The sequence below is a fragment of the Pteropus medius genome, unplaced genomic scaffold, assembly GCF_902729225.1.
Source record: "Pteropus medius unplaced genomic scaffold, Ma_sr-lr_union100, whole genome shotgun sequence".
Taxonomy (NCBI): Eukaryota; Metazoa; Chordata; class Mammalia; order Chiroptera; family Pteropodidae; genus Pteropus; species Pteropus medius.
In genome coordinates, this window is record NW_024352784.1 from 2,265,878 (window position 1) to 2,291,199 (window position 25,322).

At 38.3% G+C, this 25,322-nt stretch overlaps 3 protein-coding genes across 3 annotated transcripts; all 3 read right to left on the minus strand.

Annotated features, from left to right (window-relative positions):
- On the minus strand, positions 1-1,088 carry LOC120590181 (olfactory receptor 52B4-like). Its single transcript, XM_039847810.1, has one exon. It carries the CDS (start codon positions 985-987, stop codon positions 19-21), a length of 969 nt encoding a protein of 322 aa, XP_039703744.1. The 5' UTR covers positions 988-1,088; the 3' UTR covers positions 1-18.
- A 12,482-nt stretch (positions 1,089-13,570) lies between these two features.
- On the minus strand, positions 13,571-14,155 carry LOC120590197 (RNA polymerase II subunit A C-terminal domain phosphatase SSU72-like). Its single transcript, XM_039847824.1, has one exon. The coding sequence runs from the start codon at positions 14,153-14,155 to the stop codon at positions 13,571-13,573; it is 585 nt and encodes a 194-aa protein (XP_039703758.1).
- Positions 14,156-19,106: 4,951 nt separating this feature from the next.
- On the minus strand, positions 19,107-20,753 carry LOC120590182 (olfactory receptor 52B4-like). The gene has a single exon (XM_039847811.1). The coding sequence runs from the start codon at positions 20,751-20,753 to the stop codon at positions 19,809-19,811; it is 945 nt and encodes a 314-aa protein (XP_039703745.1). The 3' UTR covers positions 19,107-19,808.
- Between the last annotated feature and the right edge of the window lie 4,569 nt (positions 20,754-25,322).

Consider the following 25,322-nt stretch of genomic DNA (forward strand, 5'->3'; position numbering starts at 1 on the left):
TGTTTCTCATTCCTGAAGTCATATCTCTTTTGGAAACAACACATGAGTCACCTGTTCCCTGATCTGTTTGGTCTTGATCCCATAAATGATGGGATTCAGCATAGGAGGAGCCACAATGCAGACATTGGCCAGCAGGATGTGGACATGGGGTGAGATGTGGCGTCCAAACCGCTGAGCGAGGGTCGTAAAGATCCCAGGGACATAAAAGAGAATGAAGACACAGACATGGGAACCACATGTGTTGAGCGCTTTGTGGCGAGCATCTTGGGAAGGGATGCGGAAGACGGCACGAAGAATAAGCATATATGAAACAATAATTAAGAAAACATCTAAAGAAATTGTTGATATTAGGACAAAAAGTCCATACCAGATGTTTACTCGTATGTCATTACAGGAATATTTAGCCAACCCAATGTGTTCGCAAAGAGTGTGTGGTAGAATGTTACTTTTACAAAACGTCAGTCTTTTCAGAAGAAATGTCATGGGGAATACTGTACCAAAACTTCTCAGTAAGATGGTCACACCAATTTTCCCAATCAGCATGTGTGTAAGAATAGTGGTGTATCTCAGTGGGTAGCATATGGCAATGTAGCGGTCAAACGCCATCGCCAGCAGGATTCCTGAGTCGGACATGAACGTGGAAGTGACGAAGAATACCTGAGTGATGCAGCGATCCAGGGAGATCTTCCCAGCATGGAACCAGAAGATAGCCAAGGCCTGAGGTACTGTGCACGTAGAGAGGACAACGTCTGTTCCGGCCAGCATGCAGAGGAAGAGGTACATGGGTTCATGGAGGCTGCTTCTTGTGAGGATAATAAAGATGAGCAGGCTGTTCCCAAGCAGGGCCATGACGTAGGAAATGAAGAAGGGGATGGAAATCCACATGTGCTTTTCCTCTAAGCCGGGGATGCCCAGCAAGTAGAAGACTGTGTGGCTAACACCAGTGCAGTTTAAGATAGTCATGTATGGGGAGACCACAAGAGACATCACCTCTTATTCACAGAGACAGAGGAAACTGCTGATTTTCCTGGAATAGCTTTTGTGAAGGAAGGCACCAGCAGCTTTTGTCATATTCCACATTTCCATCTTCTTTGAACATACAAATAATAAGAAACATAAAAGGTCTAGTGTCAGTGTTAATTCAAAGACATGCATAATTCCAGCTAATCAAATAAAACACAGTAGCGTATGTATATCTCCTACAAAAAGAGAATTGTGTCTATACAAAATAATCTTTCTATGTATCTGGGAAGACTATAACAAGTGTATCTTGCTCTTGAAGAACTGGAATTTGGCCTTGCGGTAGATACTTTATCGTAAGGAGAGGAACAGAAAAAGAGAGAAGCCACTAAAGAAAACGTGAGTATTCAAATCAAAGTATAGCATGTTCATGAAACACTGTTCAGTTCCATGTGGCTGCGCATAGAGAATATGGATAAAGCAGGGTAGATGGTTGTTCATTAGGTCTAAGTGATGGAAATGTGATTTGAAATCTCTCGGGTTTCACCACATACAATCACTCACTTCTGAAGAGAGTCAGGAGACCTTTAAGTGGTAATTTGGCTGGGCATGCATGCCTGAGGTGAAGCACTCACTGCTTATGCTCACCCCTTAAGGAACCGAGTTTAGAAATAACTAAAATTGGAAGTAAGGCATTATTTCTGGGAGGAGATGTGCATGATATTTGGAAGCTTTCTGCACTTGGAAATTTTATCATTTATTTCAGTGTGTACATTCATTCATTTATTCATTCACTCAGTCATTCAAGAAGCAGTAACTATTTTTCAGGCCCCATGTAACAAACCAGGGATCTAAAAAAATGGGGTCTAACCAATGGAATGTATACCTAAAACTAATAATGGAAAAAAAAAAAAAGGGAATTTGACAGCATATGGATGATTGTGAGAAAGTTCTCTCGGCGAGGGCCGCCGACATCCTGCAGGAAAACTATTGGGATAGCACCAGAAGACTGCAAGAGCTCGTGCATGCCCCCACAGACTCGATTGAGAATTGAAAGGAGAAAAATGGCAAGAAAGAAGAGGCCACAGAGGACACGTATCAGCAAATGAAGAGCTGGAGAGGGAGAAAAGATTGTGGAAGCTGGTAATGACCAGGTGTTTTGGGAAAGGGAGCAACAGAGGAAATTTTATTAATTAAAGCCAGAAAAGAAGCCAAGGAGCTCAAAGTCTGAGGACTTGCCATTTTGATTGATCTCCTGACCAAGGTAGAGTGACTTTGGTCTCACACAAGTTCTTCTAATCGTTCCTCCTCCGTGGTTCTGTTCTCACACCTGCCCAAGACGTCCAGGTCCACTTCTCAAGCCCTGCTTTGCAGAGCCCAGCACAGATCCTTGTCATTCTTAGGGCTCTTCTCATATTTGCCAAGAGGGGTCTGCCATCAAGTCAATATCTTTTCAGTTTTCTCGTGCTTAGTCTAATTATTAGACACTAGTCATATATCGGATTATTTCTCTTTATTTACCAAACTTCATTAACCTCAGCTACCCATAAACTCTGAACTTCCCTTTTCACACCTCACCCTCCACTTCTGCTTTAACCAACAATACTAGTGCCTCTTATCTTTGACATTCTTCAGATACATGTATCAATAGCCTCCAAGAGTCCTGACACCTCTGGCCTGTTGGGGACATAACACCAGCCCCGTACTTACCTTGATCGTGGAACCACCCCACCCACAGATGTCTAGTTCACTCACCAGCTTTTGCTGAGTCTTCAGGAACAGACATGAGGTTCGAAATGAAATTCAGTTTGTTGGGGGCCAGGCAGTTGGGCTATTTATTCTCTTGCGTTAGAGCCCTTGAGAGATGCACCTACATTAGGGCCGCAAGGACACAGTTGTCTTCACCAACCTCCCCCTTTTCCCAGATGACTTTATCCCAGGTCTACGTCCTGCTCCCCTAGGACTTCTCCTGATTATTTTATCTCTTGCTTCTCCTCAGATGCTCTGAAATCCATCTGACACCAAGTGTTCACATGTATGATGTTTCACTAAAAGAAAAAAAAATCTCTCCCAGCTAAACCATCTTTGCTACAAGCCTGTCTTAATACTTACACTGGCATTAAATATTGAATTACATTAATTAATATTAAAGTTATTTTCAATCGGCAATATCAATGCATGCAATTAATATGTAAAGATAATTTTCAAATTTTTGTTCTTCATGTAAACGGTGATGTTGCAGTTATAGTCATCTCCAGAGTGGTCGAGGGATTCTTCGTCTTTTGGAGTTATAAATAATTGAGTTTCCATTCATTCCTCAGGGTACATACATGTGTGTGCACAATTTGTAGCATACATGTTATTCTTGACATTTGTGACACATTTTTATTTTAATTGCTTGCCTAGTGTATCATTCTGTTTAGTACTTAGTAACCAAAAGTTCCCATTTGTGGTCGTTGGGGAAAAAGATTGGAGATTGGAGAAGCCTCATGGTCAGAATAGGGATTTTAAAGCGTCAGGTTAGAGACCACCAACCTGAAGACTAGAATGGACAAGGTATGTTTCATGGAAAACCACAAGCATCGGTGCCAATTGTCAGAAGCCACTCTGAACTCCACCATCAAGCAGATGTCTGTATAATTAATGAATTCCTTGGCTAGAGTTAGAATTGGCCTTGAAAAGAAAGGAGCAGGGGAGGTATCTTGAACTGACTGAGAAAATCTTATATTGACAAGGTTACCTTATTCAAAAATGACTGGTTTAAGCTTTCAACATTAGGTAAGAAAAGGCCTAAATAAAAACATTACAGTTAATATGAATTATGTTTAGCCTAGTGTCTAAGCATGCAATTTCGAGGTCAACTGCCCAAGTTCACATCCAGCCTCCACATAACTAGCTGTAAAGGTACATTATGTAATCCGTCTATGCTTCAGTTTCCCAGTCTGGAAACTGGGATAATAGAACCAGCTCCAGAGGACTGTTGTTAAGATTAAAAATTAATACATACAGCGTAGTCAATCATATTAATTGCTTGATAAATATGAGGGGTGTGTGTGTGTGTGTGTGTGTGTGCGCACATGTGTATATATATATGTATAATGTTCTGGGATATAAAAACATACTTTTTACTCCAAGATTTTGTTGTCTGAAAATATCATATGTGTTAGAGATGAGAATCTAGTCCACCATTTTAAAAAAACATCCTGCAGTGCATCCTGCACCATAAACATTTTTGGACCATAATTTTATCATGTTTCCACAATAAAAGTATCTGCAAAGATGAAGTACATTCACCAAGAAGGCCTGCCCTTTACCCTGTTATCAATGCATTGATCTGGGCACAGGTAGAAAGACTCTAGCTTGCAAGGGGATGCCAAGCTGCTTAGCCCCCAACAAGTGGTAGAAACTGGAGAATATGATCCTCTGATTTGAGGCTTGCAAGAAAACCCAACTGCCTGTGGTAGACATTTAGTGGAAGCTAAGACAGGCTTGGGGGTTATGGGGATACTTGTGGTTGGCAACTGGTCCTTCAAGAACATAAATTTGGTCACACCCATATCACTTGAGCCAAATGGCTGCCATGCAATTTCCATGAGGGCAGGGATTAGACTACACTATTCACTGCTGCATCTCCAGTGCAGAGAACAGTGCCTAACACATGATGAGAGCTCAATAAACATTTGCTGAATGAAAGTATGCAGCTTGTGGATTTGAGGATCAATCCATTGGAGGGAAGGAACAGGTTGTGATGAGTATTAAGTACCTCTGAGAAGAATTTTTGGAATTTATCCTAAAGGCAAAGAGCAGGAATGGAGGATTTTAAAGCAATACATAATATGATCACATATTTATTTCAAAACATTATTTTGACAGCCATGCGAAAAAAGTATATTGAAGGAGGGGAGAAGGGACATAGAGAAAAAATAAGAAAGTCACTGATATGAGGTCATTTCATACATTGCATTTATCACTTCTTGTTTTAAAAAATGATTCTGAGTTATGACAGGCTTCCTTAAAGGTCATATGTGATAGAATCTATAAAGTTTAAAGTAGCTGTGAAGAGATATCCCCAGATCTCTCCCCTTGAAACAACAATAAGCTGAACATCTAAAACTCAACAAAAAACACCCAAACTGCACACTAGCACGTCTGAGCGTGAGACCTGCGCATAAGAGCTACCATAGATCAGAACCCCGGGTGTCAGGCAGTGGACTAGAAGAAATAAAGAAGCTACCTCTTGCAGCCACCAGAGCTCCCTGTAGGAGGAGGGAGAGGGAAGAAGATAAGGTAAGTTTCCTGAACAGCTTTGCCTGGGATTGCTGGCAGCAATGCCCAGTCATCAAAGCAAAAAGCAGGGAAGCTGGATGGCAGAGAAACAACAGTGAGTTCTCAAACAAGTCATATCAACAATTTCAGGAATTAAAAAACAACTAGGTGAATAGAGCAAGAGGATTAAAACCCTCAAAAAAACAGACTAGATCTTCTGGAAGTAAAAAACACATTGTGAGAGTTGAGAAATGAAATAGCAAGCTTGGGAAATAGAGTCGACCAAATGGAGGACAGGATCAATGATATCGAAGACAGAAATCTAGAAATAAATGCTAAGGTAAAAGAGAGAAACCGAAGAATGAAAACTAATGAAAGAGAAATTCAAAAACTAGCTGATACCATCAGGAAAGGAAACATAAGAATAATGAGCATTATCAAAGGCGAGGAAAAGGAGCAAGTACTAGAAAGCATTTTCAGACAGATAGTTGACGAGAATTTCCCAAATCTAAAGAATGAGCTGGAGTTTGGAATTCAAGGAGTCAACAGAACACCCAATTATCTCAAGCCAAAAAGGCCTTCACATTTTATTAAAATTATCAAAAATCAGGGCAGCCAGGGAGAAGAAAACGATAACTTATAAAGGAAAACCCATTAGATTATCCTCTGACTTCTCAGCGCAAACATTACAAGCCAGAAAGGAATGGAAACAAATATTTAAACTATTAAGTGAAAGGAACTATCACCCTAGAATAATGTATCCAGCTAAGCTCTCCTAAATATGAAGGAGAAATAGACACCTTTCCAGACATACAAATATTGAGAGAATTCTCCACTATGAGGCCTGAAGTACAAGAAATACTGAAAGGGGTCAGCTCACCTAAAACAAAAGCACAAAAAAAAATACATAATTAGGAGTAAGGTGACTTTCAGGCAAATAGAAGCAGAGAAGTACAACCTTATTAAGAACAGGGCATTTATAAGCTTAAACAATAAGAAGAGAATTACTATAGCAAGAGAGTAATGAACGTTCAGCATACATAGGGACAAATTGAGACAACACTGCCTAAAAAGGGGATAATTCAAAGATCCAAATTCACAAACGGGAATGGAGATAAGTTACACACAAAAGAAAATCAACGACTGTATATATATATATAACTATCCTTCTCATATTCATAATGGTAACCAGACGCCAAAGATTCAGAGCTGAAGTGTATAACATAAAACAAGAATAACCAGAGGCAAAACCCACGAAAGCCAACCAAAATAAAGAAAACAGGAACACAACGACAATGAAACAATGGAAACATCGACCTACCAGAAAGCAAAGATAAAATGGCCTTAGGAAGACCTCATATTTCAATAATCACCCTAAATGTAAATGGGCTGAACTAATCAATAAAAAGGCACAGAGTTGCAGAATGGATCAAAAAAACAAAACCTAACCATATGCTGCCTCCAGGAGACATATCTCAGCTCCAAAGACAAATATGGACTCAAAGTGAAAGGGTGGAAAATGATATTCCAAGAAAATGGCATTCAGAAAAAGCAGGAGTAGCAGTACTAATATCAGACAAAATAGACTTCAAAATAAAAAGGGTAAAGAAAGATACTGAGGGACACTTCAGAATGATAAAGGGAATTATTCACCAAGAAAACATAACACATATTAATATCTATACTCCCAATCAGGGAACCCCGAAATATATAAAGCAATTACTAACAGAACTAAAGGGAGAAACAGACCAAAACACTATCGTAGTAGGGGACCTAAATACCCCACTGTCAGATATGGACAGTACATCTAAACAGAAAATCAATACGAAAATAAAATTCTTAAATGACACATTAGACCAACTGAACATAATTGACATTTACAGAGCCTTCCATCCCAAAACAGCTACTTATACATTCTTCTCTTACACGCGGAACATTCTCAAGTACTGACCACATATTGGGACACAGAGATAGCCCCAACAAATATAAGAGGGTTGAAATCATACCAACCTTATTCTCTGATCATAATGCTTTGAAACTGGAGATCACATGCAAAAAGAAATCAGGAAGAACCACAAATACATGGAGATTAAACAACATGCTACTGAAGAATAACGGGGTCAGAGAAGAAATAAAAAGAGAGATCAAGAGATACATAGAAACAAATGATAATGATAGTACAACAAATCAAAACTTTTGGGACATGACAAAAGCAGACATAAGAGAAAAGTTCATATCATTACAGGCTTATCTCCAAAAACAAGAATGAGCCCAAATAAACAACCTAACACTTCATCTTAAAAAACTAGAAAAGGAAGAACAAATGAAGCCTAAAGTCAGCAGATAGAAAGAAATAATCAAAATTAGAGCAGAAATAAATGAAATTGAAAACAAACAAAAAAAATAGAAAAAATAAATGAAACAAAGAGCTGGTTCTTTGAGAAGGTTAATAAAATTGACAAACCCCTGGCTAGACTCACCAAAGAAAAAAGAGAAAAGACACAAATAAACAAAATCAGGGATGAAAAAGGGGAATTTATGACTGACATCACAGAAATACAAAGGTTCATACAAGAATACTATTAAAAAGTATATATCACCAAATTTAATAACCTAGAAGAAATGGACCAGTACTTCGAAAAATATTGTACTTCGAAAAAAATCTTCCTAGACCAAACCAAGAAGAACTGGAAAATCTAAATAGACCGATCAGCAGTATGGAAATTGAAACAATCGTTAAAAACCTACCAAAAAGTAAAAGACCAGGATCAGATAGCTTTAACAGAGAATTCTAACAAACATTCAAAGAAGATTTAATACCTATTCTCCTCAAACTCGTCCAAAAAATCAGAGAGGAAGCAATACTTCCCAACTCGTTTTATGAGGCCAATATTAACCTGATGCCAAAACCTGGTAAAGGTAACTCAAAAAAAGAAAACTACACACCAATACCTCTTATGAACACAGATGCAAAAATCCGAAATAAGATACTAGCGAACCGAATACAGCAACATATTAAAAAGATTATACATCACAATCAAGTGGGCTTCATCTCAGAGGCACAGGGATGGTTCAACATACACAAATTGATTAAAGTGATACACCACATAAACAATAAGAACCATTTGCTCATATCAATAGATGCAGAAAAAGCCTTTGACAAGATACAGCACCCATTTATGATCAAAACACTTAACAAAATCAGTATAGAAGGAAAGTACTATAACATAATAAAGGCCATTTATGACATACCTTCAGCCAACATTATACTTAATGGAGAAAAACTAAAAACTTTCCCTCTAAGATCAGGAACAAGGCAAGGCTGTCCACTATCGCCATTCTTATTCAATATAACATTGGAGGTCCTAGTGAGTGCAATCAGACAAGAGGAAGATATAAAAGGCATCCAAATAGGAAACGAAGAAGTCAAACTGTCTATTTGCGGATGACATGATTCTCTATATAGAAAACACTAAAGACTCCACAAGAACACTACTAGAAACAATAAACAAATACAGTAATGCCTCTGGACACGAAGTCAACATTCAAAAATCCATAGCATTCCTATACTCTAATAATGAAGTGTCAAAAAAGAAGTGGAAAAAATAATTCCTTTTGCAACTGCAACAAAAAGAATAAAATATCTATGAATAAATCTAAGAAAACATGTGTAGGACCTATATAATGAAAACTATTAGACTCTATTAAAAGAAATCGAGTAAGATACAAAGAAATGGAAAGATATTTCGTGTTCTTGGATTGGAAGAATCAACATAGTTAAAATGACCATATTACCTAAAGCAATATACAGATTTAATGCAATCCCTGTCAAAATCCCATTAACATTTTTTAAAGAAATAAAACAAAAAAAAATCATCAGATTTGTATGGAAGCACAGAAGGACCCCCAATTGCCAAAGCCATCCTGAGAAAAAACAACGAGGCTGGAGGCATCACTCTGCCCAACTTCAGATTATACTACAAAGTGACAGTAATCAAAACGGCATGGTATTGGCAACAAAACAGACATACAGACCAGTGGAACAGAATCGAGAGCCCATATTTATATGGGCAAATAATTTTCGACAAAAAAGCCAAAAACTTATAGTGGAGAAAGGAAAATTTCTTCAATAAATGATGCTGAGAAAACTGGAAAGCCACCTGCAAAAGAATGAAACTAGATTGTTGTCTATCACCACACACCAAAATTAACTCAAAATGGATTAAGGACCTGAATATAAGACCTCAAACAATAAAATGCATAGAAGAAAATATCAGAACTAAACTCAAGGACCCTGGACTTAAAGAGGATTTTATGAATTCGACCTCAAAGGCAAGGGAAGTAAAAGCTAAAATAAATGAATGGGACTACATCAAACTAAAAAGCTTCTGCTCAGCTAAAGAAACCATAAACAAGGTAAAGAGACAACCATATGAATGGGAAAATATATTTGCAAGCAACACCTCCGTTAAGGGCCTAATATCCAAAATATACAAAGAACTCATATGACTCAAAACAACAAAAAAACAAATGATCCAATCAAAAAATGGGCAGAGGACCTGAATAGACACTTCTCCCTAGAGGACATACAAATGGCCAACAAATATATGAAAAGATACTCAACATCGCTAGCTATTAGGGAAATGCAAATCAAAACCACAATGAGATACCATCTCACACCTGTTAGGATAGCTATAATCAACAGGACAAGTAATAACAAACGTTGGAGAGGATGCAGAGAAAAAGTAACCCTCATGCACTGTTGGTGGGACTGCAAATTGGTACAGCCACTATGGAAAACAGTATGGAGGTGCCTCAAAAAACTAAGAATTGATCTACCATATGATCCAGCAATTCCTCTACTGGGTATTTACTCCAAAGACTTGAAAACCCATATTCAAAAAGATATTTGCACACCGATGTTCATAGCAGCATTATTCACAGTGGCCAGGACATAGATGCAACTGAAGTGTCCTATGATAGATGACTGGCTAAAGAAGCTGTGGTACATATATACAATGTAATGTTACTCAGCCATAAGAAGAGATGAAATATTGCCATTTGCGACAACATAGATGGACCTCGAAATAATCATGCTAAGCAAAATAAGCCAGACAGAAAAAGTTGAAAATCACATGATATCACGTATATGGGGGATATAAACCTAAAAGCAACAAATGAACAATACAAACAGAGACTCATGGACATGAACTATAGACTAGTGGTTACCAGAGGGTAGGGAGTGGGGGTTGAGGGGAGTTAGACGGGGTAAAAGGGGTCAAATATGTGGTGACAGAAAGAAATCTAACTATGGGAGGTGAACACACAAAGTAAATATATATAAGCTTTATTGTTAAAGTGTACAGCTCAAAGGATAGGCACAAGAGCCAAAATTGGGATTCAGAATCTGAATACATATGCTAGATTTAGTAGTCAGTGCTCCCCCTAATTTCTCCCAATATTGGTGTATATTTTTCAAGAGCTGATAAGCCCAAGAGAAAAGAGGTCTTCATAGTTTAAGTGTGAGCTCCTGGAGCTTAAAACACAGAGAGAAGAAAAGGGCTAACGGTCATCTGATCCCCAGACCAATTCCGAGGAAACAAGGAGAAATGAAGGCAGAAGATGACTTTTGGGTAGACTTGGTAAGATTTTGGAACGTTAACCTTGATGATATGGGACTATAGATATACAGCATATGGAAGAAGGGATACACCTCCCCCATACAATGCTGAGCACAGCCTGGCAGCACAGTAAATGTAGTGTCATTTGGCACATTCAGATCGAGTTAGGAGCACCTTAAGTAGGGCATTGGGATATTCATGGAAGTCCCTGTTTTCTTGCAGTTAGAATCTCAAGGATCAGGAGAGGGGTCAGAAAGGTAAAAGAGCAGATGGACAGCCAATACAGAGATGTGTTATCGAGCTGACCAAGGTGGCAGAGGTGTCTAGAAGTTCAATCTGCAAAACTAGACCTTGAGAAACCATAAAAATTATGTCTCAATGTCACCTTGACTTAAAAAATAATTTATTCTCTGGCTGAAGTTCCCCAGTAGGGTGTTAATGCCTATAGTTCTGAATCTCTGTGCATGGACATGGCTCCAGAAGGAGCGCTAAGGCACTGTCAATGAAGGAATGCCAAAGTGGGAACTTTGATACCTACGGAAAAAATAACAAAGGGGATATTCATATTGTGCCATATGGACAACCACTGACAACCAAGTAATCTAATTGGATAAACTAATAACCATTTTACAAGAACTATTGTGAAAAGAATTATTCATTCAGATTAATTGATAAAGCTTAAACTATTGTGGCTTAAGAGTTTGAAGATCAGCCTCCAAATATAAAATCATAGTTATTATCAAAATTAAATTATGTCTTTTTTTTTCATTGAGGATTCCTTCTTCTTAGTTTCAATCCCAAATCCTTAGCAATAACATAAAATTCATTTTCTTACCCAGGTCTTGAAGTCCGCATTAGAAAAGTATATGTAATCACTAAGCAAAGTTATCTACAAGTAAAAATTTAATATATTCCTTTTTCATTAGGAAAAGGACACTTTCTAATTAATATACCACTTAAAATGGCCAAAAGGAAATTGCTTTTAAAAGTGATGCCCTATACTTCTCATTTTAATTTACCACTTTATTGTATGATTAATGAAATCAAAGGAGGTCCTAAAAATTTATGCCAATGAAAAAGCATCTATGTTTACATGCCTAGGGACCTCTAAATGTTTCACTCCGTTTTATTTCCAGAAGCAACACACTCAGATATTGTGAAGAATTCATTTCCTAATCCAGTGACCATAAATTAGTGACATCAACCTGAATTATCTGGATGGGCCCAATGTAATTACAAGGGTTCTTAAATGTGGAAAAGGGAAACAGAACTGGAAATAAAGATGAAGTGAGAATGACTCAACCGGGCATGGCTGACTTTTAAGATGGAAGACAGAGGACATGAACCAAGGAATGCCTGGTTTCTGAAAGCTAGGAAAGTCAAGGAAACAAATGTTCCCCTACACACTTCAGAAAGAAGACTCGGGGGAAAAAAATAATAATAAGATGACCTCTGTAATATCCTTTACACCATAAATGTCCTTCAACAAATCACTCATCACAAACTCCATCATGGGCCACATATAGTGAAAAGCAGAACTCTGAAAATGATTCTAAATTCCTCATTCTCTCCTCCTCACAAGTCCAGTCATTTCAACTCCAGCATCTCCCCCTGATCTGTCCTCTACGCCACCTTTCCACAGCCATCACCCTTCTCCAAGCTCCAGTCTTCTCAGAAAATGCTGTACTACTTGGCCCCTGCAGATCCATACTTGCTCCGTCCCGCCTACAATCCATGGAGAAAGAGTATTGTTTGAACTGAAATCTTATTTAATAGATGGCATGTAAATTAATTCACCTATATCCAACTACCCCCACTCTATTTTTATCCTGTAAATCACACATGCTTTGGTGTCAGTGCTAATTTTGTTATCATGTTTCCAACAGGAAACATCCTTGGAATGATTCTCAGAGGATCCCATGTTGGAAATAATGAATGCAATGAGATTTGTAATGAAATTCTCTGTATGAAAGAATGCTATTCTCCATGTAATTCATAAGGTTTGAACAATAAGAAATCAAGTTTAGAATATAAATCCATCCCACATCAGAATAAAAAAAGAATACACTTGTGTCATTGTATTTTTTATTTCATTTTATTTCATTTCATTTCATTTCATTTCGTTTGGTAAGCTATTAACTGAACAGATAAGTCCTTGATTTGAGGAATGACATAGAGCCCATTATCTAATCTGGGTTTCTACAAAATCTGTCATTATCAAAAGGGATACATCTAAAAGTAAAAACTTTTATAAGTTCAAAATACAACGTAAGACTTTCTAATTAAAAAAATCTTTCTAATTAATATACCATACAAAATGAACAAAAAGAATTTGTTTTAAAGGGACACACTAGATAATGTCATTTTTTCTGCTGAAAATCCTTAAATCACTTATCCAGCACATTCCATTATGAACTTTGATTTGCTCACTGGAAGATGAGTCCATGGTGCTAACTTCCTTACAGACCAATGTAAGCACTGAATTACTTCTTCCCTGCAAAGTACCTAGACCAATATCCCCGACACTTGCAGTGTTTTGATGACTGTGGTGATCCTTCTCCTCATTTCCCACCAGATGCTTTTCTTGTTCGGACCTCTTCCCATGGCACAGCTAAATAGTGTAAAAACAGCAGTGAGTGGATGCTTCTCACAGAAATCGGGACTACTCAAAAGCTCCACATACGAATTCTCACCGAGCAAGGGGCCCGAACCAGCCAAGTTCTTCAGTAGAAGCAGACAGTGTGAAGAAAGCTCTTTCCTGTTTTCTTCTCCACTGCCAGGAGCAGCTTGTCCAGGTCGCCTTCCAAGTCTTCCACGTCCTGCAGACCCTGGCAGAGCTCACAGATGATGACAGCTCCAAGGGCGGCGCCCCTCAGGGTGTCTTTCACGTCCACGTTGACCACGTGCACGGGCTGCAAGGTCTCTTGTTCTCTGGCACACAGATCTGCCACCACTCTGTCATAGACGCTCTCCTCGCACGTAAAGATGACATCAAAGCGATCGCTGCACTCTTGAAATCTCTCTGGCCGAGGCTTGATTCTCTCGTTTCTTCCCAAGATGTGCAAGAGTCCATTCCTGCTATAGTAGTCTCTGTCTTTCCTGAGAAGGTCGTTGTACATCTGTTTATATGTCGTCGAGAAATCATAAACCACGGGAAGAGTGGGTGTCGGGCCTGGGAGCTTCACGCAAGATCCAGCTCCGAAAGACCGGACACTGAACCCTTTCTTCCTGAGGATGCTGTGGGCTTCCATGCTCCTGTTCATGTTACTCATACACACCACAGCCAGCCTGAGCGGGAATGAGGGCATGATGACGGCCACCCGAAACTTAGTGACACAAGTGGGCGTCAGTGGCTGCCGGGACTCTGAAGCCAAAGGGATGACCACCCAGCTACAGCAATTCCAACCAGCTAAGTATCAAAGAACAGGATCTGGGCTTATATTGACTCTCCTTCCCCGAGTGAGAGGAGACTTCCAGGACTTCTGGATTGATTGGATTATGATAATGAACCCTCACCAGAGAACCTAATCTAATCATGAGAACTAAGTGATGAAGACAACTGAAAAAAATAATAATAATCCAAACTCAACAGAAAAGGTGCCACCCAGTGAGGAGGGTTTTGAATTTAAGTTAGCTCTATGGTTTCTCTGAGTAATGAAGCTGCGAAGCTACTGACAGTGCCTAACCTTCTGTGTAACGGGCACACCCTGCGCAGTCCTGAAAACATTTCAGGACATCTAGGCACACACCTTCAGAAGCTTCCCTGAGGGCTAAAGTGATCCACGACAAGTGCATGGTCAAGACCAAGGGCTATTGCTCCTTAGTTTTGAGGATCTGGCGACTATATACATACCGTGCGTCAGAAAAACGGGAACTATGTGGGCTCGCGCCCCATCCAGTTGCGCAAGAGCATGTGGAAGGGTCGGAACCCGGACATGGTGCGCTAGAAGCAGAAGAATTTGGGCCTGAGATGCGGTCTGTGGCCTGGCACCCGCTCCCACCGGTCCGGGGGCTGGCTCCTCCACACGGTTCTCTTTGGAAAACCCTCAACTATCCACCCATCCACTCGTCCTCTTCAAAACCAATTTCAATGAATTTTGTTCATTTCCAAATAAAAAAGAAAACATAAATAAACAGCTCAATATTTATTGACAGAAATTCGTAGAATATGGTTAAATCCCAGTACTTGAGATCTGTCTCCTCACAGAAGTTTACATTATAGTGACTATGAAGTTAAACCTCTTACTCTATGAATATGAGAATTGTTACTGCTGGTTTGCTTCAAATTAGGGGCATGAGAGTGCTTCAACAGAACATTATTAAACTCTATCATATGATATTAGGTCAACTTGCCTCATTAAAGTATCTCAATTGAAAATAGAAGCACTAATAAGAAATGATTGGATTATTCAATATCCTAAGAAATTCATTTAAGGGAATATGGGCAAATATTTCCTAGAGATCCTGGTTTCAATACTTTTGCAAATATACCAAGAAGTGGGGCTCACTGCATCCTATGGTACTTCTGTTATGAATTTTATGAGGATTATTAATTCCAGTATTAATCAAAATATATTAATTGAAAATCAATAAAAATTATTTTTGAAAACTGTTCTAAAAACTGTTTTATATTTAAAGAAAAATTGCATAGTACACAGTGCCACCAACCTTGTTTCCCCTATTGTTAACATTACACCTTAGTCTGAAACATTGCTATAATTAATCAACCAATATTGATGCATGATATTAACTATCATTCCTGCTGTATTCAGATCCCTTAGATATTTTACCAGATGTCCTTCTATTCCAGGACCCCATTCAGGAAACCACATTGCATTTAGTAGTCCTTTCTCTCTGTAGGATGCTCTTGGCTATGACCATTTCTCAGAATTTCCTTGTTGTTGAGGTTCTTGACAGTTTTGATCAGTATTGGTCAAATATGTTGTGGGATGTCCCTGAATTGGGATTTGTCTGATGTTCTTTTCATTATTATATGAGGTTATGAGACTTGGAGAGGAACACCACAGAGGTAAGTTGTCTCATTTTTTTACCTTTTCCTTATATTAGTTTCAGATATACAACATAATGATTCTATATTTGTACATATTTTAAAATGATAACTGCAATAAGCCTAGTCAACTTCCAACACCACTTATAGTTATAAATTTTTCTTGTGATGAGGAGTTTTAAGATTTACTCTCTTCACAACTTTCAAATATGCAACGTGGTATTATTAACAATAGTCCCCTTGCTGTAATTATACCACATGACTTATTTATTTCATAACTAGATGTTTGTACCTTTTGACACCTTTCACCCATGTCATCCACCCCCCCACCTGTGGCAACCACCAATCAGTTCTCTATATCCATGAGCTCTTTCTTTGGTGTTTTTCTTTCTTTTTGTAGATTCCACATATATGTGAGACCATATGGTCTGTCTCACTTATTTTATTTAACATAATGTTCTCTCACAGTCCACCTATGTTGTCAAAATTGACAAAATTTAGTTCTTTTTATGGATTAATAATATTAATAAATATGATATTATACATAATTCATTTTAATATATAATGTATAATTTATTTATAATTTGTAATTTATGTGTATGAATTATATATATATATACTTTTATCCATTTATCCATAGCTTATTTCCATAGCTCGTCTATTGTAAATAATGCTGCAATGAACACGGGTACATATGTCTATTCAAATTAGAGTTTTCATCCTTTTCAGACCCAGAAGTGGAATTACAGGATCCTGTGGCAGTTTTATTTTTAATTTTCTTAAAAACCTCCATACTGTTTTCCACAGTGGCTCTGCCAATTCCTACCTACAATGCACAAGGGTTCCCTTTTTTCCACATCCTCACCACTAGTTATTTCTTGGGTTTTTTATAATACCCATTCTAACAGGGGTGAGGTGATATCTTATTGTGGTTTTGATTGACATTTCCCTAATGATTAGTGGTGTCTAGCACTTTTTCATGTACCTGTTGATAGTCTGTATATCTTCTTTAGAAGAATGTTTATTCACATCCTCTACCCGTTTTTAATGGGATTGTTTGCAGTGAAGGGGGTTGCTATTGAGTTGTATGAGTTTTTCATATATTTTGAATATTAACCCCTTATCGGATACATGATTTGCAAATATTTTCTTCTATTCAGTAAGTTGCCTTTTCTCTTTTTTTGTTTTGTTTTGTTTTGTTTTGTTTTTGATTATTTCCTTTGCTGTGCAGAAGCTTTTTAGTTTGATGTAGTCCCGCTTGTTTATTTTTGCTTTTCCTACCTTTGCTTTTGGAGTCAGAGTCAAAAAATCATTGCCAGAACCTATATCAAGGATCTTACCACATAAGTTTTATGGTTTCAGGTCTTAACGTTCAAGTCTTTAATCCATTCTGAGTTGATATTTGTGTATGTTGTAAGATAGTGGTCTACTTTGAATCTTTTCCATGTGGCTGGCTGTAGTTTTCCCAACACCACTTATTGAACAGATTGTGCGTTCCCTGTTGCATATTCTTTGCTCTTTGTTGTTAATTAATTGACCATACATTCATGGATTTTCTATTCTGTTCCATTGGTCTGTGTGTCTGTTTTTATGCTAGGACCATATTGTTTTGATTACTATAGCTTTGTAATATAGTTGGAAATCAGGGAGACTAATGCCTTGAACTATGCATTATTCTTCTTTCTCAAAACTGCTTTGGCTTCAGGGTCTTTCGTGGTTTCATACAAATTTCAGGATTATTTTTTCTATTTTTGTGGGAAAAGCCATTGGAATTTAATAGGAATTGCATTGAATCTGTAGATACTTTTGGAAAGTATGGACATTTGAGCAATATTAGTTTTTTCAATCCATGAGCATGTTATATCTTTCCATTTATTTGTGTATTCCTCAATTTCTTTCATCAGTGTCTTAAGGTTTAGTATACAGGTCTTTCTCCTGCTTCGTTAAAAGTATAGGTATTTTATTTCTCGATGCAATCGTAAATGAAATTGTTTACATAATATCTCTTTCTCATAGTTCATGATTACTTTATAGAAACAGAAGATTTCTGTATAATAATTTGGTAGCCTGCAATTTTGCTGAATTCATTGATCAGTTCAAACAGGGTTTTTTGGTGGAATTCTTAGAGCTTTCTGTATACAATATTATGTTGTTGGATTGCATTCACTTTTTGGAAAACACAAAATATTCCAGATATTGTAAGCAGTGTACTTTAAGAACCTTTTGCACACAAAAATCATATATTCCTTGTAGCCAAGACCAGTTACATGAAATGCAGTAAAATTTTTCAAGAATCTTTCCTATAGTATACCACAAACATATAAAATATAGGAAATGTGTATTAATGCTTTTAACAATTTTATTTATACTTTCCAGTTACCTGGATGTAAATATTTAACAAGAAATGACTAGTTTACTAAAATATAGTGTACCACATGAGAGTATATTATACAGTTCTTTAACTTAATATTTGTGTAATGTTCTCAATGCCAAAAAAAAATGCTTGTTATATAACATTGTTTTTCAAAAGTAAGGCATAAAATACCTATACAGCTCATATTATCTGAAAATATGCTTAAATGACAAATTCATTTTGTAATTACAAAATATTTTGTTAATGGGTATGATTAAGTAGTCACTAAAATGCTTTTGGTTATTTTGTATTTCTGTTGAGAAAAAAACAGATATTTTTGAAGTAATGACCATAATCAAGTGCTAAATTAAGCAGAAGCAAAATTTTACGTTAAAATAATGTAATTCTTGTTCAATTTGGAAACAATTCTGAGAACACAAAGGAAATAAAACAGTATGCCTAACTAAATTACATATGGCATAATCTTGTAGAAATACATAGAGAGGTGATCAAATGCCTCCAGAGGTGTATAGTTTGGGCATGGGATTAGGTCAACATTACTTTGCTAAGTGAGAAAGCTGTACTTTAAAAGAGTAGGTATAATATAGTTCAATTAAAATTTTTTATTACTTGTACACATATACACAGTAGAAAATAAATATCAGTGTTCTGTAAAATGATATTAAGAATGAATATTTCTATGTTGAAAAAATGGTGATTTATACAGATTTTGTTTCTAATATACTGTCTAAGATAGGATGTGTGAGGAGTTTCAAAAATCAGAAAATTCTTGACTGTATCACATGTTGCTGATGTGTCATGTAGAATGTAAACTCAGTATTGACAGTCGGATTCAGCAGTATGGAAATTGCTGTGACATTCAGTTCAATAGCATAGGAAAAAAGTCTGACTAGAGTTAGATCAAGAAAACTAGGAAAAAGGTATTAAATCCTGAATGTATAGACAACTCTTTTGAGGTGTTTTACCGTAATGAGGAGAAAGAAGAAGAAAACCAGGAAGAGGAAGAAGTAGAAGAAAGGGAGAGGCAGAGGAAAGACTATAGGAGGATGTGGATGCCAGAGGCCATTGCCTGCTTTCCTCCCTCTCTCCCTCCTTCCTTTAGGTGGACAAGTAACAAAATGTGTACAGATCAAGCTGAGCCTATGAAGAATAAAATTATGTGATCGAGAGGACAGAGGGAATAATATGTAGAACAACATCCCAATGTAGAGGAGAGGTATGGGAACTGTTTCACCACAGCAAAGACTCAAACAAACCAGGAAAGAATAGTCCAGCAATTGCCCATGTTCATCTCTTTCCAAATACCTATCTAGGGTTCAAGAATAGGGTGGTTTATTTTTCAGACTCTGGGTGAGAAAGCCTACTGGGTAACAACAACAACAAAAAATCGATCTTTTATTATTGATCAGAGACACTGAAAAGCATGTCTTTAGCTCCCCTGTGGACTTGCTCCAAAACACATTCTCAGTAAAATATTTGTCTGGTCTCAGCTGTCCCTCACCTACGAGAGCTTCTAAATCTCGCCTCATATATTGGCAGAAATGTTGAGAAAACAGTAGTTTGTTTCTCATTCCTGAAGTCATATCTCTTTTGGAAACAACACATGAGTCACCTGTTCCCTGATCTGTTTGGTCTTGATCCCATAAATGATGGGATTCAGCATAGGAGGAGCCACAATGCAGACATTGGCCAGCAGGATGTGGACATGGGGTGAGATGTGGCGTCCAAACCGCTGAGCGAGGGTCGTAAAGATCCCAGGGACATAAAAGAGAATGAAGACACAGACATGGGAACCACATGTGTTGAGCGCTTTGTGGCGAGCATCTTGGGAAGGGATGCGGAAGACGGCACGAAGAATAAGCATATATGAAACAATAATTAAGAAAACATCTAAAGAAATTGTTGATATTAGGACAAAAAGTCCATACCAGATGTTTACTCGTATGTCATTACAGGAATATTTAGCCAACCCAATGTGTTCACAAGCAGTGTGTGGTAGAATGTTACTTTTACAAAACGTCAGTCTTTTCAGAAGAAATGTCATGGGGAATACTGTACCAAAACTTCTCAGTAAGATGGTCACACCAATTTTCCCAATCAGCATGTGTGTAAGAATAGTGGTGTATCTCAGTGGGTAGCATATGGCAATGTAGCGGTCAAATGCCATCGCCAGCAGGATTCCTGACTCGGACATGAACGTGGAAGTGACGAAGAATACCTGAGTGATGCAGCGATCCAGGGAGATCTCCCCAGCATGGAACCAGAAGATAGCCAAGGCCTGAGGTACTGTGCACGTAGAGAGGACAACGTCTGTTCCGGCCAGCATGCAGAGGAAGAGGTACATGGGTTCATGGAGGCTGCTTCTTGTGAGGATAATAAAGATGAGCAGGCTGTTCCCAAGCAGGGCCATGACGTAGGAAATGAAGAAGGGGATGGAAATCCACATGTGCTTTTCCTCTAAGCCGGGGATGCCCAGCAAGTAGAAGACTGTGTGGCTAACACCAGTGCGGTTTGAGGTAGTCATGTATGGAGAGACCACAAGAGACATCACCTCTTATTCACAGAGACAGAGGAAACTGCTGATTTTCCTGGAATAGCTTTTGTGAAGGCACCAGCAGCTTTTGTCATATTCCACATTTCCATCTTCTTTGAACATACAAATAATAAGAAACATAAAAGGTCTAGTGTCAGTGTTAATTCAAAGACATGCATAATTCCAGCTAATCAAATAAAACACAGTACCGTATGTATATCTCCTACAAAAAGAGAATTGTGTCTATACAAAATAATCTTTCTATGTATCTGGGAAGACTATAACAAGTGTATCTTGCTCTTGAAGAACTGGAATTTGGCCTTGCGGTAGATACTTTATCGTAAGGAGAGGAACAGAAAAAGAGAGAAGCCACTAAAGAAAACGTGAGTATTCAAATCAAAGTATAGCATGTTCATGAAACACTGTTCAGTTCCATGTGGCTGCGCATAGAGAATATGGATAAAGCAGGGTAGATGGTTGTTCATTAGGTCTAAGTGATGGAAATGTGATTTGAAATCTCTCGGGTTTCACCACATACAATCACTCACTTCTGAAGAGAGTCAGGAGACCTTTAAGTGGTAATTTGGCTGGGCATGCATGCCTGAGGTGAAGCACTCACTGCTTATGCTCACCCCTTAAGGAACCGAGTTTAGAAATAACTAAAATTGGAAGTAAGGCATTATTTCTGGGAGGAGATGTGCATGATATTTGGAAGCTTTCTGCACTTGGAAATTTTATCATTTATTTCAGTGTGTACATTCATTCATTTATTCATTCACTCAGTCATTCAAGAAGCAGTAACTATTTTTCAGGCCCCATGTAACAAACCAGGGATCTAAAAAAATGGGGTCTAACCAATGGAATGTATACCTAAAACTAATAATGGAAAAAAAAAAGGGAATTTGACAGCATATGGATGCTTGTGAGAAAGTTCTCTCGGCGAGGGCCGCCGACATCCTGCAGGAAAACTATTGGGATAGCACCAGAAGACTGCAAGGGCTCGTGCATGCCCCCACAGACTCGATTGAGAATTGAAAGGAGAAAAATGGCAAGAAAGAAGAGGCCACAGAGGACACGTATCAGCAAATGAAGAGCTGGAGAGGGAGAAAAGATTGTGGAAGCTGGTAATGACCAGGTGTTTTGGGAAAGGGAGCAACAGAGGAAATTTTATTAATTAAAGCCAGAAAAGAAGCCAAGGAGCTCAAAGTCTGAGGATCTGCCATTTTGATTGATCTCCTGACCAAGGTAGAGTGACTTTGGTCTCACACAAGTTCTTCTAATCGTTCCTCCTCCGTGGTTCTGTTCTCACACCTGCCCAAGACGTCCAGGTCCACTTCTCAAGCCCTGCTTTGCAGAGCCCAGCACAGATCCTTGTCATTCTTAGGGCTCTTCTCATATTTGCCAAGAGGGGTCTGCCATCAAGTCAATATCTTTTCAGTTTTCTCGTGCTTAGTCTAATTATTAGACACTAGTCATATATCGGATTATTTCTCTTTATTTACCAAACTTCATTAACCTCAGCTACCCATAAACTCTGAACTTCCCTTTCCACACCTCACCCTCCACTTCTGCTTTAACCAACAATACTAGTGCCTCTTATCTTTGACATTCTTCAGATACATGTATCAATAGCCTCCAAGAGTCCTGACACCTCTGGCCTGTTGGGGACATAACACCAGCCCCGTACTTACCTTGATCCTGGAACCAACCCACCCACAGATGTCTAGTTCACTCACCAGCTTTTGCTGAGTCTTCAGGAACAGACATGAGGTTCGAAATGAAATTCAGTTTGTTGGGGGCCAGGCAGTTGGGCTATTTATTCTCTTGCGTTAGAGCCCTTGAGAGATGCACCTACATTAGGGCCGCAAGGACACAGTTGTCTTCACCAACCTCCCCCTTTTCCCAGATGACTTTATCCCAGGTCTACGTCCTGCTCCCCTAGGACTTCTCCTGATTATTTTATCTCTTGCTTCTCCTCAGATGCTCCGAAATCCATCTGACACCAAGTGTTCACATGTATGATGTTTCACTAAAAGAAAAAAAAATCTCTCCCAGCTAAACCATCTTTGCTACAAGCCTGTCTTAATACTTACACTGGCATTAAATATTGAATTACATTAATTAATATTAAAGTTATTTTCAATCGGCAATATCAATGCATGCAATTAATATGTAAAGATAATTTTCAAATTTTTGTTCTTCATGTAAACGGTGATGTTGCAGTTATAGTCATCTCCAGAGTGGTCGAGGGATTCTTCGTCTTTTGGAGTTATAAATAATTGAGTTTCAATTCATTCCTCAGGGTACATACATGTCTGTGCACAATTTGTAGCATACATGTTATTCTTGACATTTGTGACACATTTTTATTTTAATTGCTTGCCTAGTGTATCATTCTGTTTAGTACTTAGTAACCAAAAGTTCCCATTTGTGGTCGTTGGGGAAAAAGATTGGAGATTGGAGAAGCCTCATGGTCAGAATAGGGATTTTAAAGCGTCAGGTTAGAGACCACCAACCTGAAGACTAGAATGGACAAGGTATGTTTCATGGAAAACCACAAGCATCGGTGCCAATTGTCAGAAGCCACTCTGAACTCCACCATCAAGCAGATGTCTGTATAATTAATGAATTCCTTGGCTAGAGTTAGAATTGGCCTTGAAAAGAAAGGAGCAGGGGAGGTATCTTGAACTGACTGAGAATATCTTATATTGACAAGGTTACCTTATTCAAAAATGACTGGTTTAAGCTTTCAACATTAGGTAAGAAAAGGCCTAAATAAAAACATTACAGTTAATATGAATTATGTTTAGCCTAGTGTCTAAGCATGCAATTTCGAGGTCAACTGCCCAAGTTCACATCCAGCCTCCACATAACTAGCTGTAAAGGTACATTATGTAATCCGTCTATGCTTCAGTTTCCCAGTCTGGAAACTGGGATAATAGAACCAGCTCCAGAGGACTGTTGTTAAGATTAAAAATTAATACATACAGCGTAGTCAATCATATTAATTGCTTGATAAATATGAGGGGTGTGTGTGTGTGTGTGTGTGTGTGCGCACATGTGTATATATATATGTATAATGTTCTGGGATATAAAAACATACTTTTTACTCCAAGATTTTGTTGTCTGAAAATATCATATGTGTTAGAGATGAGAATCTAGTCCACCATTTTAAAAAAACATCCTGCAGTGCATCCTGCACCATAAACATTTTTGGACCATAATTTTATCATGTTTCCACAATAAAAGTATCTGCAAAGATGAAGTACATTCACCAAGAAGGCCTGCCCTTTACCCTGTTATCAATGCATTGATCTGGGCACAGGAAGAAAGACTCTAGCTTGCAAGGGGATGCCAAGCTGCTTAGCCCCCAACAAGTGGTAGAAACTGGAGAATATGATCCTCTGATTTGAGGCTTGCAAGAAAACCCAACTGCCTGTGGTAGACATTTAGTGGAAGCTAAGACAGGCTTGGGGGTTATGGGGATACTTGTGGTTGGCAACTGGTCCTTCAAGAACATAAATTTGGTCACACCCATATCACTTGAGCCAAATGGCTGCCATGCAATTTCCATGAGGGCAGGGATTAGACTACACTATTCACTGCTGCATCTCCAGTGCAGAGAACAGTGCCTAACACATGATGAGAGCTCAATAAACATTTGCTGAATGAAAGTATCCAGCTTGTGGATTTGAGGATCAATCCATTGGAGGGAAGGAACAGGTTGTGATGAGTATTAAGTACCTCTGAGAAGAATTTTTGGAATTTATCCTAAAGGCAAAGAGCAAGAATGGAGGATTTTAAAGCAATACATAATATGATCACATATTTATTTCAAAACATTATTTTGACAGCCATGCGAAAAAAGTATATTGAAGGAGGGGAGAAGGGACATAGAGAAAAAATAAGAAAGCCACTGATATGAGGTCATTTCATACATTGCATTTATCACTTCTTGTTTTAAAAAATGATTCTGAGTTATGACAGGCTTCCTTAAAGGTCATATGTGATAGAATCTATAAAGTTTAAAGTAGCTGTGAAGAGATATCCCCACATCTCTCCCCTTGAAACAACAATAAGCTGAACATCTAAAACTCAACAAAAAACACCCAAACTGCACACTAGCACGTCTGAGCGTGAGACCTGCGCATAAGAGCTACCATAGATCAGAACCCCGGGTGTCAGGCAGTGGACTGGAAGAAATGAAGAAGCTACCTCTTGCAGCCACCAGAGCTCCCTGTAGGAGGAGGGAGAGGGAAGAAGATAAGGTAAGTTTCCTGAACAGCTTTGCCTGGGATTGCTGGCAGCAATGCCCAGTCATCAAAGCAAAAAGCAGGGAAGCTGGATGGCAGAGAAACAACAGTGAGTTCTCAAACAAGTCATATCAACAATTTCAGGAATTAAAAAACAACTAGGTGAATAGAGCAAGAGGATTAAAACCCTCAAAAAAACAGACTAGATCTTCTGGAAGTAAAAAACACATTGTGAGAGTTGAGAAATGAAATAGCAAGCTTGGGAAATAGAGTCGACCAAATGGAGGACAGGATCAATGATATCGAA

What these genes read in the sequence shown, in the direction of transcription:
- LOC120590197 (XM_039847824.1), bottom strand. Translation starts at nt 14,155, where the DNA reads ATGCCCTCATTCCCGCTCAGGCTGGCTGTGGTGTGTATGAGTAACATG.
- LOC120590181 (XM_039847810.1), bottom strand. Translation starts at nt 987, where the DNA reads ATGTCTCTTGTGGTCTCCCCATACATGACTATCTTAAACTGCACTGGT.
- LOC120590182 (XM_039847811.1), bottom strand. Translation starts at nt 20,753, where the DNA reads ATGACTACCTCAAACCGCACTGGTGTTAGCCACACAGTCTTCTACTTG.